Here is a 17,586-nt window from a genome sequence, read left to right as displayed (position 1 = left end):
TCGAATCCCCACATGGAATACCACGGGTGTTGTGTATTGTGCACAACAATATGTCCATCAAAACACCAGATAAGTATTTCACTGAACACCTTCAAGTACCAATGATAGAAAAATGTAGTAACCAATTCGAATTATGTAACCACAGGTAATGCAACCTATCAATTTCATGTTTTTCTGTTTTGGAGGGATCAGAAAAAAAAAACCTCTGGCCCATTATGAATCAAAAGATCTGGAGTCTTGGAATGTAAAGTACTTGGAGGTGCATGAATGAGATATTAGGGTTGTGACACTCAACCATCTTATGAACAGGGTGAGTTGAGCAGGGTATCTTAGAGAGACCAAGGATCTTGGTGCTAATTTTTTCCTGCTAACCTCAAATATTAAATTCACTAGGAGGCTCAAAAGGTGCAAGTTACATCGCCAAAGAAATTAATTTTTGTGGAGGATGTGAATTTTGGAAGGAAATCACATTTTTCTATGGCTTGAATTTAGGGAAAGGAAGGAACTTTCAAACCAGAAAACAAAGAAAAACACATTAACGTGCCTTTATATGTTCTACATAAAGAAAGAACAAAATATATGAGCCCATTTTTAATCGTGTAGGATTATAAATTTGTAGACGAAGGGGGCATGCACCATCACCATTGAGAGCACTCCCGCAGATTGAGAATTTATGGGATTTAAGAGGTACCATTAGTTAAGGTTTCCATAAAAAAATAAAACTTTGTAATAGAAAATTTGAAGAATTTTATTGAATCTGTTGGTTTAGTTCATATTGAATAACAATTTGAATAGACTATGGATTGTCTGTGTACTATTAAAATTTTAAAGAGAAATTTTTCCAGTTTACACTTTTCAGTATGTATTAACTACAATTCTTTTTTTTTTACATATATTATGACTCTTACACAAGAACAAACTCTTGACCTTTGCAATTAAATTAATTGAATTGTATATTTCGAAAAGGGCCTATTCGTTCCTTTTTCATGTACTCATATAGATCGATATTTCATCAGCATACGATATTTTCTGTCATAGTGTATCGATTATTTTTGAAAAAAAAAAGCTGCTCAAATAAGTCCAGTGGTTTATCAGAAATTCAGTTTTCTTTTTTGATTCATGGAAATTTTTAGAGAGAGGCCCCTTCCGAAATTCACAATTTAATTCTAATATGAAGATGTTTGTTGTTAGCTGAATATTTCAAAGGAACTCTTGAACTCGCTATAGGGAAACAATTACTCATCATTTTACTACTTTAACACACATATATTTATCGGTAAATGTTTTATGAATCTGTCATTCATAATGGTTATTACTTTTCGACAATAATAATTACATATGTACCTATGTAGGAGCTTTTCATCATAGGCATTAAATGTCTTTTTAAGACAGCCAAAATTTATTTATGCTAAACATGTTTTTTTTTTCATTTGTTACTAACATTCATAGCTATAGTATAAACATAGAATTACCATATATCTGAGTCACGTCACATTGAGCAACAGCTATTAAAACCAAAACTTTATTTTGTAACATTTAAGAAAAACTGTGCTTTTTTTTTTTTTATAAAATACCCTTATCATCAATGTCTGATTATCAGGAAGGCATCAAAAAATTTTTTATATACATAATACTTATATATTTGTTTTGAATTCATTTTCTTATGTACCAATACATATACTTTTAAAAATCATCAATAGATTTCAAAGTATTATTGATTTATCAATAATGTATAACAAATCCTATCTATAAAACAACCATAGCAACAATGTCTATTATCGTCTGTAATTTATTATGTCACTATCACTTCATAAGCCAGAGGAATTCCCGATCCTATTATCCAGTAAGAGAAATTCGGTTTCCAAAATTTTCTGGTTCCTCTGTCAGCTTTTCTTTCTGGCAGTAAACCCTGGAAGACACAGCACAATTTCTGCAACACGAATAACATACATAAATAAATGGATTTGTATACGGAGTACAGATATATTTTTTAACAGTTATTAACAATTTTTTTTCTAAAACAATTATACAAATTTTTAACAGTTCGAAACTCAAGTTCCAATGGCGGGAAATTAAAAACCTATTTATACTATTATGAATAGTAAATTACATTATTACTGCCTTAATTAAATCGACTGCCACTAGCTCAAATGGGATAAATCATACATAAAAGCCCCCAACGTATCATTTTCAGTGCATGTCGGGACTATAACTACTTGTAGCATTCTGTATAAGTGGGTTTTGAAGTTACCATCATTGGTGTTAGTTTTTGTACGATAGTACCATAATTGTTGTCCTAATTTGTGAAGTTTTCATTTGTAAGTCCTTATTTTTTGAAATATGAATTATGTGAATACTGGAATCGTAAAGAACCTTACAATTAAGACTCGCCCAAAGCAGCTAAAAGCTTGGTGCGAAGTTGCCTAAATTTAAATTTCCCTATTGGTAAATTTGCTGTTAATACAATATTAAATTTAGTGGTGTGTTCTAGACCATATCCTAGATGTTCGATAAATCATAGGTTTTACATAAATCTTTTCAATATGTACCTAAGTACACAGGATAACTTCAAAATTCTGCTTTAATATAAAACATCTAGTTGTATAATTACTATTTGTCTAAAAAAGCTGGCTGATAAAGAAGACAAAAGGTTGTTTTTATTTAACTTGTTGGTAGGTGGTAATTGCCATAGAAATACTTTGTGTGTTATATTAAAAATTTATCATTTATTCAAATGTATTTTCTTTTAATATTGCTTTGAAAAATGAGCGAATTATAATATGTCGTCTACATATCATCAAAATCGCTTAAGCACGGTTTTCAATTTGTTAGGTTTCCATTTGGTTGATTAATTTTTTTTTAATTGTGTAGTTACCTATAATTTATTAATATTTATTCTAAATCAATAACTCTCAATTTAAAAATTCCGATTTTTTTTTATACACGACTGTGTTGGCAAAACTGGTTATTGGTGCTCAATCTAGGCGGTTTCTATAAACTGAAAGGAGAAAATTCATTTTTTATAGTATGGAATGAAGTTAGGCTTGAAAACAAGGCTTAAGTGGTATATTTTGTTATACTTTAAATTTATTATGAATAAAGTTAGGGGTATTAATGAACTGGTTATTAGATAATAATTGATTTTAAAAGTATTTATAAACACAATGAAGTAATTTTTTAATTTGTGTTGAAATTCTGATACCATTGTTTTATTTATATAAGGGTAGTTTATACTAAACCAGAATTATTTTCTGCAATATGTCTGTTGGCCTAAAATAAATTTTTTTCACCCTTGTAGTTCTTTAGAGGTACCAGGATTAAGTTTTTTTTCCTGCTCTATGTATCACTTTAAATGTTAAACTTGACATGTAACTTCCGTCAAAACAGCCCTGCAACGTAGGGCGAAACGTTGGCTCAAATAAAAATAGTACACCCATTTACTATTTGAGTTTTATTTGACCGCACCTGGACCATATTCCATTCATCTTTAACAGTTAATAATTGTTCAAATGGACTTCTCGCTTATCTTGAGCTGCATGAGAATTGTAAATTGTCTTGTTTCATTGCTTTATCTAATTCCAGTTAAATTTGTGCCTCATTTTATTCCTCAGTTACATTTAAATATTAATTTTATAAATTAAAAAAAAAAATCAGATATATCATTGAACCTAATAAGGAATAAGAAAGGCAATTAGGAAACAATCAACATTTTTATTCAATTATATTTTAAAAGCTATTTAGGCTATTTTTTTTTATTTTAAGAATTTTCATTTTGCAACAAAAAATCAAGGCTCTGTCTAAATCGAGTACAGAGCAACACTGTACCTTCAGTTTTTGTTGAGGAATACAAATTCTTGAAAATGTTATTGACAGCTCATAAAATAGACTTACAATTTTGGTTGGTTCCATATTGCATATTTTGTTTCTTAAACTAAGTATAAGTAATAAGTATAAGTAAGTAAGTATAAGCATATGTAATAGTTTCTTTTTTTTATTTATTAATTTATTCTTTGATTTGGGAATAATTAAATATTTATTTTTGTATGTTACTGAGTTATCAAAAACAATAAATTAATAATGAGTGGTTAGTCAAATAAATAAACTACTCAGAATCAAACATGTTTAACTTATAAAATAATTTAGGATGAAATAGTAAGGATTTAGTTCTGTTTTTCTGTTTTTTTAATATTAATTAACTCAAAATATTTCAAATGGGCCAGTTTCAGCAGAAGATAAAAACTGCCCTCCACCCACGAATTGTTTAGAGCTAATGGTATTTATACATATCTTTAATAGAATATTTATAATTTTTCAGAAAATATTAAGTTTAATGAATTGTTGGGGTATTTGCTGCGGATAAAGATTTTGGAAGATCCTGAAGTGCTTGTTCACAGTCATCATTGTAAGTACAGATTTAATTTATTTATTAAAGAAGAAAATAGTAGTGTAATGATTGTCTCTTTTATTTTATGATACATGTTATTCTTAAACTTATTAACCCTGCGAATACATTTTTTTCTAAGATAGTTTTCTCAGATTCTCTCTAATGATTAAATTTTCCATTGCTTTAGCAAAGATACTGGAACTAGTGGGCTTGACATTTTCCGCTAGTACAAAATGAAAATGAATGGAACCTTAAACTTAACAAACCTGAAATGCTCTATCTGGTTTATATAGGTAAAAGTGACCCAGAGTGGAAATCGACTTACACCCTCACAAGAATGTCCCATAATTCCAAGAAACTTCTGTGCTCAATAATTAGCCAGTGTGTCTTGAAATGCTGTAATGTTTTTTATAAGCACTGTATATCAGAAAATTGAATTAATCTTGCCTTCAGCCATGGACATCATGAATCAGTTGGTTCCATATCAATTTTATTAGATTCCATTTTCTACTTTTCCTTATACATGCATATACAAATATTTTTAAACTATACTGCATTTCAAATATTCTAATTAATGAAAATATACTAATGCATTATTCTTGACACTCATGTTTCAAAAATGGCTTCTCTCATACATTTTATTTTGAAAAGACCAATCAAATTTATTCTTAAATCAGCATTAAGAAGTTTTTCTGACATTCAGTGCTTATAAAAAATGAGACTGTGTGATGTAGTAGTTCACATTGTAGCAGCTAGGTTAGTCATCTCGGATCATAACGGTTTTAGCAGTTGTATTAGTTACAGTATAGACCAGCACCAGCACCACTACCAAGTGGTGTTGCTATATATTTATTTGATTAATTTTGAGACCCTAACTTAAGAAAAATTATTATACGTATAAACCGAGACAGTGGGGTGGCGTTGTGAGTAAGGTGCTGTGTTACTATGTCCTGGGTTTGAATCTGACTGTGGTAGATAATTATTTATTTTGTTACTTTAACCATAAGTGAATCCTGTTTGGATTCAAGAGCCCTCCTGGGGAATATCCAGGCTCTATAAAATGGTTACCGTTAATAGGTATTGTTGTGAGCATTGACTTTTGAGTTCTGGTGTTTATTATTATCACTACTTTAATTTGATCACTGGTGGTAACTTCCTAAAGTGAATCTAGATCAACTCCCAATGGATTCTTTCTAGTTCAAGTTGGGAGCCTAACTTCATGTAAATAAGAATCACTGTATAGTGTCAGGTTATAACAAAAAACAACGATCATCTGTATTCTTGTGTACAGGTGAGAACACACTCTGTGGTTTTTGTAGCTGAGAGAGTTGAGGCGTAACCTAAGCAACTTCAAAACTGCTATGGCCCCGGTTCAATTTTGGGCGGGGGAGGATTGACTTTTATTCTGTGGTTTGGTTAGAGTAGGTTGCTTTTACTTATTGGAAAACCATCTTGTTAAAAAAATTGTCTTTTTGTCGGTGAAGAGTACTTCTATGTAATACATACTTTTACATACAATAAACAAGCATTTCAATGGTACCGAACTGTGATTTCAAGTCATATTTTATGTTTAGCTCATTTACTTGGGTTTTATTTTCATTAATTTGAAGTTCCACTACAAAAAAAAAAGGAAGGAATCTTTATTTCTTATAACTATTTATCTATTCAATTTTATATATTTCTGATATAACTAATAAGTTTTATCTGATTGAATATAATAATTATTAAATTGTAAGACATATTTATATTAACATTGAAGTTATCAGAAAGAATTGAATGGCACAGGAATCAAGTGATCAGAGTCAGATGAAATGTGCATTGTATTACAGGAATTATATTTATGTCCAAAGCAGCATTGGTTCTTTTTGAACCTCAAGACTAAGTAAAAGGTTGAGCTGACATTGCTTGCATCTGAGTGGGAATGCCTCATAGCTATTTCTGAATGGGTCACTCTGCAATGAATCCCTGAGCGTGTGGAATGAACACCAGAGACTAAACAGGCTGATTACTGGCAAAGCAAGTTTCCAAATTACCTCAAATCACCTCTATACCCCTATGGGAGGAGGTGAAAACTGTAAATAATGACATTATTCAGCCAAGGTCATACATACAAACTATTGAGGTATTTTTAAGAGAAATAAAATTGGGCTATTGCTATAAGCTACTTTATTACACATCGCATGTACTTAAAGAACAATGTCATATAGATCAGCAACCTTATACCAGACATTCTGTAACCTTCTTGCAGCAAGCCGATTGATAGCAAAACAAAATCGACACGAGAGTCAATAATGAATTATGCAAACTTGACACCTTCCTTCATAAGTCAAATGTCTTCAATCAAGGACTTAGTAGGGGTTTTGTCAAGCTGTCAGCTAAGCCTTAGAGACATCAAATTGATATAGACACAATAGCAGCAATGCTAATGAGGACTCTAACTATAGTTCCTCTTGCTAACTAGAGTACTGTATTGAATGTTTCTTCAAAATCTTCCTCTTTTGTTTGTCTTAATCCTTGGAAAATCTAAACTTCTGTCAGCATTTCATTTCTTGGTAAAAATCCATTTACAAGGTATTATATTATTATTATTATTAAAATTTGGGAAGTTCCAAACATGGATTCTGATGGAGGAGAACAGAGGCAGAGAAGCCCTGAACCTACTAACTTTACTGTGGCTTGGGTGATCTCAGGAGTACTGATAAATTTATTTTTTCATTCTCAGAATTGTTCATTTGATTGGAAGATCAAATAATAAGAAAAGTTACATTTAATACTTTTTGTTTTATTCAGTAAAATAGGGTAGCGTTCTGCTATTTGTTTCATTATATTGTATGTCCCATCTTAGCAATACCAAGCACTCTATTAATTTTATTTGATGATTAATTTCATTGAACCCCAACAGATTATACCAATAGCTTGAATAAAAAAAGGACTATAATCGTTTTTCTCTGCGCCCTTTTTTTTAAAAGCAGCACTTGTCTTCATTAATTGCTAGGAAACACACTTAGAGGCAAAAATGTGGCCATTCTTTTTTATCTGATCCTGGAGATTATGCCATATTATAGCACCAAATCAGAGCTATCGGTTGGTAATAAGGTCTTTAAATTACTTTTCAGATAAGGATAATAATTACAAAAATATCAATAATTAGATTTTACATAATTTTTTGAACGTTGTTTTTGGTCTCCTGAAAAATTTATATTTTCGACTTAAGCCCTTATAACTGCGCATCAAAGATATGATGTTATTAGTGATAAAAATACTTTAATTTTCCTCTGTGTATGCGTTTTTATTTTCTTCCGGTACCTTTATTACAGCTTACATCTGAAATATTATTGACCCAATTTGATTTTAAGGTAATTTGCCTAAGGGATATTTGCATATTCTTACATTATTAACAAAACCCTTAATTCTTAAACAATTCAACTATAGTTTGATGCTTCTGTGATTGTCTTGTCAACTCACTCATATAAGATATATAGAATTAAATATATAACCATTTTAACCATTGGGAGGGCGGATGATGTTTCTTACCTTAATTCGTGTTGAGAGAGCTAAACATTAGGAAGGTTTCATTGTAATCCTGCCTGTTGAGGGAGTTCATTAGCTCTTCGTTCTGGTTGTGCACTGAAACATATTCTTCAGACATAAAAAATCATTAAAACACCACAAGCACAATTTAAAAATATAAAAATTTGGCCTCATACTATGCTTTTTATATAAATTATCGGGCCAATTAAATTAAATTTGAATGTTATAAAAATATTAAAATGTTATTAATTTAGACAACTAGTGTTGAGGAAAAACTTGGTCCCTAGGTTTGCAAACTAGTATGGTTTAGATCAGACTACTGTTAAAATATTTTATTTTTTGTATCTAATCATAATCGATAAGAGTGGGAATTAAAGTTTGGAAATTTAAACCTTTTATTTTAAGCTTAAATAAACAAAAGCTGAATGTTAACATTATTTTTGTGTCAAAGCATAATAGAATGTTTGAGAAAGAATCAGATTGTTTTCTATCTGTGTTGATAGTGAACATTGATAACTATTTTTGCATGCATTGTTGATTTTAAGATGAAGATAGTTTGACTAATCCTAATTGTTTCTATCTTTTTATGATGATCGATACAAAAATTTTAATTAAATAAAATTATATATGATATAAAATGAGTATCATTTAATTCGTTCTAATGAAAATGATGCTTTTTTTCTTTCTGATATTGTAAAAATTTATTTTAGTCTATATATTGGTCATTTTTGTAATGTGACCTCTCCCATTTTTCAACAATTTTGATAAAACTCTTTAGTTGAACATTTGAGATTTGTGACCTATTCAGATGGCGCTTAAAGGTTTGCTTATCTTTGAAACATTTTTCATTCTTGGATTCATACAATCTTATATGATTTAACGAAAATGAAGAAACTGGCAGGTTTTTAAAGGCAAGGATTGGCGGATTCTATGGAACTGTTTGAGGATAATAATTTTATGATTTTCTGGATATTTCGGATACAGGATTATCCAGGATAGGTGTTGATTGAAGGTAACTCTGAAATTTTAAACCGAAATATCGAGTGGAATAGAATTGTTGTTGGGAAAAAGTAAAGGTTGATAAGGAAGAGAATGTAGGAATGGTTTTGAGCCGATGGACTGGCTTTAATTTTTTCTCCACCCAGCTGCAACTTGTTTATCTTAGCCCAGTCACAAATTATACTAATATCATTCTGCAGCTAATGAGATGCTTTGACAAGATGGGCAGGAGAGAAAGAGATAACTTTGTAGATCATCAGCATAAAAATGTTATTTGATATGGTGGATAGAATTCGGTAGATCTATAGAAGGAGTATTATTAAATTTAAAGATCTCCTTTCCAAATTTTGCCGAACTTGTTTCAGTCCTTTCTTTCTAGTTTCCACTAAAAAAATTACTTTGCTGTTTACACTTTTTGTGACTCCCATTATTTTTGTAAAATATTAGGGTAAAACTTGGTGATAATTCATATTTACCTCCCTTACAATTACAGTAAACAAAAATAAAAAACAGTTTACGTACTTTAACAAGGAAAAAAATTCCACTTGCTGTATTAAGCTCTCAGAGAACAAATTGAAATTTGAAAGACAAAACAAAGGGACTTATTGTGGTTGCTATAGAAGTTTTCAATCATCGATTTTGGCCGTTAATTCATGGACATAATCATTCAAAAACATCTTAAGATTAGTATTTAAGTTTTATAGATACCTCAAAAATAATTTAAAAAGGATCAACTACTGTGCAATGATTTTGGATTTAAATTTATAAATCTCACTTAAACACTTTATAGATGCATGTTTTTAGAATGACTTTGTTTAATAGAATTAATTTAACTTATTAATAAATTAAGATACATACAATTTTATATTTAAAAAGGAATAAAATTGTAAACAAGAAAAACAAATTATTTTACAACACATAGGATGCTTAAGGAATCCAATGCACTAAAAATATCATAAAAAATAGATGATAGTCTTAACTACTGTCCTGGAAGAAATACAAAAAGGGTCTAGAGTATCTAAGAACTGATGAATCAAATCACTAAAAATCAAGTGGATCATATTTAAATGATGATACTGAAAACTAAATCAACATATATATAGTTAACTAGATTTGAAATTCAATATACTAAAGAAGAGATTTTTTTTCATGCTTTTGAAAAAAAGATGCATTAAAAATATTAAGCAAAGAATGAAGATTTGCATTTATCGGAAACTTATTAAAAAGATGAAATGGTACTTTTGCCTTTACAAATAGGGTTGTTTGGACTACAGAATTCTTTATTTTGTTTAGTTTCTTATTCAAAACCTTTAAACGCTAGGTAATTGTAATTATTTTATCTTATTAGTAATACTGGTTTAGATTAGTTTAGTATTAATTTACTTCAACAATGATGTTTGTTTGTTCAAGTAGATTTTATCATTTGCCAATGATTCCCTTTTTATTGGAATTTGTAAGTATAATTTTTTATTTCTGGATTTCTTTTTAATAATTCAAAATTTATGAGAATAGAGTCTAAATGGTCAGAAAGATTTAAGTAAATTAAGGCAGTGGCAATATGAGTCTATTATTCAGTGGTGGTTTAAAGATTTTTTTTGTGTTATTTTAGCATAATGTTGATCTTGGATATATAACAATTATAATTGAAAATAACTGAGGTCCCATGTGGTTACATTTATTTGGAAACTTTAACAGCATTGATTACTTTTTTGTAAGGAGCAAGCTGAAAAATATGTAAAAATGATTAGCATGAACTGGCTGAGTATGGTCTACACTCCTTTTTCGAAATAAAAATCAAAATCTTAAGAGCCAGATCTCTACTTACAGTGAAATATGATTTCTTTACAATGACTGAATTTCTGGACAGAGGTCTCATTGATAAAGACCCTCTAAACTTGTTCACAATAAAGGAATGCCTATGATTTGAATAGCTTAGACACAGTGACTTCCTCATGACTGAGCAGAAGTTGTATCGTTGCATTGGTTTAATCTGTAGGTGCAATTTAGGCCTGAAATTTCTTTAGTACCTATAAGTAACTAAAGAGAGTTAAAAAACATGTAAAAATCTAATGATTAGAAGAGACAGAGTTAATCATCTCTCAAATGTAATTATAATCAGTTTAGAGAAGTTTTATGCTCATATTGATGCAGTTGATCAGAAATCAGCCGTTCTTATATTTATTCAATTCAAAAACATTATTTAATTCAATACAAAAAAAAATATTCTTTTGCATGGTAATGTTTGGCCCAATGTCTACTAGATATCTGGATCCTACGAAGACTGTGGTGTGAATTAATCTCCAGACTTATCACCTATTAAAAGTAAAAAAAAACTTTGGAAAACGCCTTATTAGAACTCATTAATTATTGAAATATTAATCAACAGCTTGAGAATATTGAATATTATAAAATAGGTGAGGTGAATAACTAACTTTAAATTAAAAATTGCATCTAATTATGATGACTGAAATTATGGTTTTTAGAACTCACTTACGGGCTATCTCCATGTGACCCTTCAACCAACTATTGTTAAGATTGTTAACTCATGTTTCTCTTTTACAACATGCCAATCTTTTGATTTTGTTTTATTTAATGTTTGATATTTATAATCAGTCTATTTATTATGAAATAATACATGACATAGTCTTCATATGTTTCGGTATCCATTTTTTTCAAAATAGATTATTAACTTACAATTATTAACAAAATGGATTAATTTTGTATTTATTTCATAATTTTTGTTATGAGTATTGTATAGATAAGAAATTATTTTTACTATTTAAAAATAAATCTTATTTTTATGGTAATTTTGGGATGATTAGTTTTCCTTGATTCATTAATCTCTAGGTAATATACAAGCTTTGGATTTTTATAAATTTTAGAAAAAGTATTAAGTTAAGATTTTTTTTTCCTGTTGTATTTCTATCACTTCTCCACTCCTCTTCTGGATATTAATTATTCTATCATTTGTTGAATCGTCATTGTTTCTAAAATTTGATACTACTCGGTTTCATGTAATTTTTATTTCTTATTTTAAAAGTAAGAAAAAATAAGTTTAGGTCTTAGTCTACATAATAATGCTAAAGGAAGAGAAAGGTTAAATTGTGCAGTTGGTATTTTAAAATCTATTGTAAGTGCTTTAAGACGTAATGAATGCGAGTTCTGTTGGGTTTCAATCTCATCATTGAGTATGCAGATTGAGGGTTGTATACATTCAAAGACATATGTTACTGACCCATCTGGTCAATGATGGGCGCCATCCTTAGCGTGATTCCTACAAGAAGCATACATGTTAAAAGAAGAAAACCTGCTGTAATGATAATCGTCCATCTTGCTCTCTTTGGTAGGTCTTCAGGATCAACTGGTTTCTGAAAAACATATATTTTATCAAAATCTATTATTTAAAAAAAAAAATCGCTATATATTGTAATAATTTATAAAATGTTAAAAATAAAATAAAATGAATCTTTATTCTTTTTATAATTTTATTTCAAATATAAAAGATTACTTGGGTTCAAATTAAGAACTTTACTCTTAAATGGATAATATAATTTATTCAAATTTAATAATATAAAAGACTCTTAATCTCATAATATAAAAGAGAGAGAGAGAGAGACTCTTAATCTCAGGGCGTGTGGTTGCTAGACAATCAGAACAGGCATTTACAATAATTTCAATTAATTTAATTTAAATCTATTTTACAAATGTATTCTTACTTAGTTATAACCAAACTAACCAAGCTCACTATCTTCCTGTTGATATCCTTGATGTTCTTTGTTCTTGCGTCCAAAAATGCTGTTCCTTTGTTCTCCTGTCCAATATGGCTTCTTCCTTCATGCTGGACAGAAATTGATGAAGCTACATCCTCTCTCCTTGAAGCCCCAGACCAAAGTGAAGTTATTCTCAGAAAATGGTAACCTGCCTTGAGGTTACATGTAAACATCATTGTCCCCCAACAGTTAGGGATTTTTCCAAATGATTTATTTTCTGACTATTATTCATTTTCACTATTCCTTGATTTCTAATTTTCCTTTAATTTACTGTATTTTCAATTATGATGGGAAGAGTTAAAATAGTTTTTATGATATTTGAATCTACTCAATGTGGCATTGACAACATACCGCCATCTTGTTTTTTTGTATTACGAAGTTATTATAAACAATGAAACTTGGTTAGTTTGCTTTTTGGATAAACAAAGCAATGAATATTAAAATGATACATAAAATAAAACATATTAAAACCATTTATACATCAAAATATACTATTTACTAAAAAAGAGCATATTACAATATACTAACTTTTCTTCTTCACAAGTATAAAACTATTTTTTTATTAAACTTAATTAATACACTTAAAATATTTTAGAAACAGAATAATTTTAGTAACTGAATTAATAAATATGTTTCATTAACCCATACTAAATAATTACTTCTTTAATAATACATCATTAACCTTCATTTATATCTCACTACGGAATTCTATGGAAATAAAATTGATACTTTTACAATAAAACTTACTTTAAAAGGTTCCTGACTAAAATTATAAAAACTATTTTCATAAGAAAAATTTATTTATCTATTACTTATTTTCAATAATTAATTAGCTATATATATATTTTATTTTTTTGGTTGAGGGTTCTTAAAAGTTTTCTGACTTAAATTATGAAATCATATTTCTAAAAATAATTTAATGAATTTTTAAAATAAATTTTATCACATTTTCTTCCAAAAATAATAAACTTTTGCAATGTACCGCAGGTCGTTAGAGGAGCATTTTAAGTCCCTTAAAATAATAGGCCCTAGGGCACAGTTTTAAGGGTTTCAGGGATGTCTGATATTTTGAAAAATAAATATATTTTCTTTCACTATATTTGGGCAATTACAGAAGTCCCATTTGGATCAAATGAGTTGCAATTTGGTATATATGGATGTTTTTCAGGCAGAATAATACCATAGAAGTGGGGGAGATGAATTTCAGTCGAAATTAAGGCTTATCCCAATGTTTTTTACACCTTTACAGCCCCTCCTAATTTAGTTAGAGGGTTGAAATTTTTTTTGTGAGTTGAGTTAGGCTTAGGGAGAAGTAAGGGGTACCCACTTTTTATTATTTAAAAAATAAACATTTATAAACAAGATAACACAGAGTATGATATAAGTACGTGATATTATTTATTAAAAGTTTTTTAAAAAATGAAAGGAATATGGTCCGGGTGCGGTCAAGAAAAACTCAAATAGTAGAAAAATACTAATTTAATGAGCCAACGTTTCGCCCCACGTTGCAGGGCTTCTTCAGGGCTATTTTGACGGCAGTCAAAACTAAAATGGAATTCATTTTAGTTTTGACTGCCGTCAAAATAGCCCTGAAGAAGCCCTGCAACGTGGGGCGAAACATTGGCTCATTAAATTAGTATTTTTCTACTATTTGAGTTTTTCTTGACCGCACCCGGACCATATTCCTTTCATCTTCACACACGGTCAATCAATAATCTTCCAGTTTTTTAAAAAATATTTTTGGACTTCCCTCCCCTCCACCCCATCAAGAGCTATCATTGTACCTTCCCTCACGCCACACCTGTTTTTAATGTCATGATAAAAATCTAAAGTAGCAATAATTTCACACTAAAACAGGTTTCGATAATTAAAAAAAAAGTTGTATATGTTTATTTTTCTTCAAATTCTTGGTAGAGTACTGATTCAAAGTACTGAAACCATGCACAAGATCCTTTGTGGGTTGTAATGCTACAGATTTTTTAATTTTTATTTTGTTCATATGTAGTAATAAATTCATAGTAAACTTTGACCCATATATTAATATTATTGAATTGGAGGGAATATAATTTAATATTGGTGATTAGTTACATTTTTTGGTTGCGTTTGGCTGATGTCGCCCTGATTAGAAATTTAGAGTTTTCTGACAGTTTGTTTGTTTTACTAATATATGTTTAGGGAATAAAAATCTATTTAACATTAAAAACAGGATCTTAAAAAACTTATGTAGTGAAATATTAAATGATTTTTTTATACCTGCTTTACCTGATCTGTCTTTGTGAGAACCATAGAAATGAACATTTCAAAATTATTGTAGCTTATGACGAAGGAACAGATGGTTACAAAAGAAATGTGAAGTCTTGATGAAAAAGGAGTAAGGGATCAACATATTTGTTCGATATCTATGACTATTTCTTAGCATTAGAAGAAATCAGAAAGTCAATAAGACTTGATATATGAGTGGCATCAAAGCTATTTGAATATCTGTTCTATTGTAAAATGTTTGTAGGTCAATGTCCAATATAATGTTGGTTCAGGCCAATGTTAGTATTGAGGAAACATCAAAAAACAAATAAATCTCTACTTCCCCTCCCATCTGTGGGACTTCGAACCAAATGGAGCATGTTTTGATTTATTGAAGAGCTCATATATATCTGTATATAATCAATATTGGCTTCAAAACATACACTACAATTTTATGGAACTATGTTTACTGTTGGTTAAGTGTTAAGGGTTAATTTATTATGTTATACATTTATCTATTCCTATCGAACATGAAACTCTTATTGCTAAAATTACTGATTTTGTTTTAGTATATGAGTATTAAGAATCAATACCTGTATTTTTTGAAAGTTTTGTCTGGAAGTCATAAGATCGATGTTTCTTCTTCTTCGTTTTCGTTTCCTTCTTGGAGTTTCTTCATCTACACCTTCCATATCGAGGGTTACATACCTTTCGTCTCCCATGCGCCTTAAAAAAAATATTTCTTAGATAGTTTGATTAACTATATAACTATATATGAATCAATAAATTAAGTTATGTCATATATCTTTTCTATGTATATTTTTCCAACGATGGCTTGTTGAAGAATGAATGTTTCGGACACAATATTCTCTGCTTTCATAGAATTTTAGTTCCTTAAGCTCTCAGATTCAATAATTTTCTGAACTTAATTTTCTCCAGTGATTTTATTATTACTTTTACAGCATTATTTTTGGTTATGTATTATGTATAATAAAGTGTAGAAAACTAATAGAAAGATCTATGAGAGCTAAGATAGATGGTAGCAAGTGTTAAAAACTTGGTAAGCTGTTACCAATAATTAAAAGTAGCAAGGGAAATGTTTTATATTTTACAAGGAGAGCTGTTGAAATATATTAGATTGCTACATGACGTAGCATACTTATCAATACATTATTCAGTATAATATTTGTTATAATTGTTATTGATGTATTTTTGTTTGATTCTGTCTCTGTTTAATCTTGCATTCATCTTATATTTCTCTTTTTCAGTCCATTATAAAAACAAATTATTATGAAATTTTTATTTAAATTTAAAAAACTACTCAAATGTCAGAATATTTTGTATACACATATAAAAAAAAACAAAGGAATGAATAAATAATAGATAATAATAAGTTAAAAGTTAAAAACCAAGAAATATCATTAAATAATAATAAATATCAATAAGTAGTAATAAAAAAAAATCCCTAATTTACAATTTTGGAATTTAGATTTGATTTTTTTTGCGTCATAACAGTTGTATGCCATTTATCTTTTGAGTACCTTTAATTTTCTAACAGTTCTTAAATTTTCTTCAGTTCTGCTTTAGTACATCTAACTCCCTAATTTTCAAAGGAATGTGACTTTTTTTTATCGTGTGGGATAGTAAATTAGATTTTTAAGGTTTTTTGACAATTTGCATGTAAATGGAACAGAAGATGGCATTAATTAAGGACAATGAGAACTCCGTTATTAGGAATAAAAAAGTGATAGTAAAAAAATATAATTTATAAGTTTTATTTATGAAAAGGAAGAAAAAAAAAATGCATGAGCCTATCTGACTGGGATACACCTGAAAGATGGGATGTGATTTGAAATTGGAGGGAATAGGAGAGTGGTTTATTCAGATTGGATATAGATTTCGAAAATTGATAAGAGTGTTAGAATGCTGTTGTCTGGTAGGTTGTCTTAAGGTTTGATGCTTCCCTTATAATAATATAGGATGGGGTCTATAGTGATTGAGTATTCTAAAAGAAAAAATAAGACTATTACATATAATTACTAAAAAACTTCAGTAATAAGACATAACGGTTATCCCCTTCTACAATAAATCTCTATAAAATCTATAAATCTCTTATCATTTATCAACTGCCTTGATGGTATGTAATCAGAATAGCTAATCTCTTTTAAGAGATATTTAATTAGATTATTTTATAATTTGAAGTATCAAGACTTATCTCTTAATAAGTGTGTAAAGTAAGTGGCTTCTGTTAAGCCATGGTTCCTGGCATGGGCTAGGCAGGGGGAGCAGGGGGAAGCCGCGGCTCCCCCCTAGATCTTTGAGAACCAGAAAAAAAAAGAAAGGAAATAGTGAACTTATTTTACAGATGATTTCATTCTGGAAACATGCTATAATTAGTAAGGTAATGACAGGGAAAGATGGTGGTGTCTAAAAAATCATCAGAGATAAATGCAAAAGTGCCTTGTATTTTCATTGTGCCAGCCATTGGTAAACCTTGTTGTCAACGAATCGAATTCAGTCATTTCATTTTCCATAATAATAAAGTGATTATAGGTCATACAAATTTAAAAAGTAATGATTGAACAGAAATAAAATGGTGGGGATATTTTTTGGAATGTGGAATTAGATATCTTTTTGTACCCAAAGTTTCGGAATGGTATA

The 17,586-nt window shown here is 29.3% G+C and overlaps 1 protein-coding gene across 2 annotated transcripts in view; it reads right to left on the bottom strand.

The window, feature by feature from the left end:
- Positions 1 to 769: 769 nt before the first annotated feature.
- Positions 770 to 17,586, bottom strand: part of LOC106687750 (uncharacterized) — a 229,454-nt gene continuing 212,637 nt past the window's right edge. For both annotated transcript variants that reach the window (XM_014431796.2, XM_067049894.1), the window contains 4 exons: positions 15,519 to 15,651; positions 12,150 to 12,282; positions 7,919 to 8,011; positions 770 to 1,930 (listed from right to left, as the gene is read on the bottom strand). In XM_014431796.2, the coding sequence (XP_014287282.1) occupies positions 7,920 to 8,011; positions 12,150 to 12,282; positions 15,519 to 15,651 (358 nt within the window). In that variant the 3' untranslated portion in view covers positions 770 to 1,930; position 7,919. The remainder of the gene's footprint in view (positions 1,931 to 7,918; positions 8,012 to 12,149; positions 12,283 to 15,518; positions 15,652 to 17,586) is intronic.

This window comes from Halyomorpha halys, unplaced genomic scaffold (assembly GCF_000696795.3).
Source record: "Halyomorpha halys isolate HHAL.00 unplaced genomic scaffold, Hhal_1.1 Scaffold1006.1, whole genome shotgun sequence".
NCBI lineage: Eukaryota > Metazoa > Arthropoda > Insecta > Hemiptera > Pentatomidae > Halyomorpha > Halyomorpha halys.
Note: the sequence above shows the minus strand (reverse complement) of the source record. Positions and strands in the feature narration are given on the sequence as shown.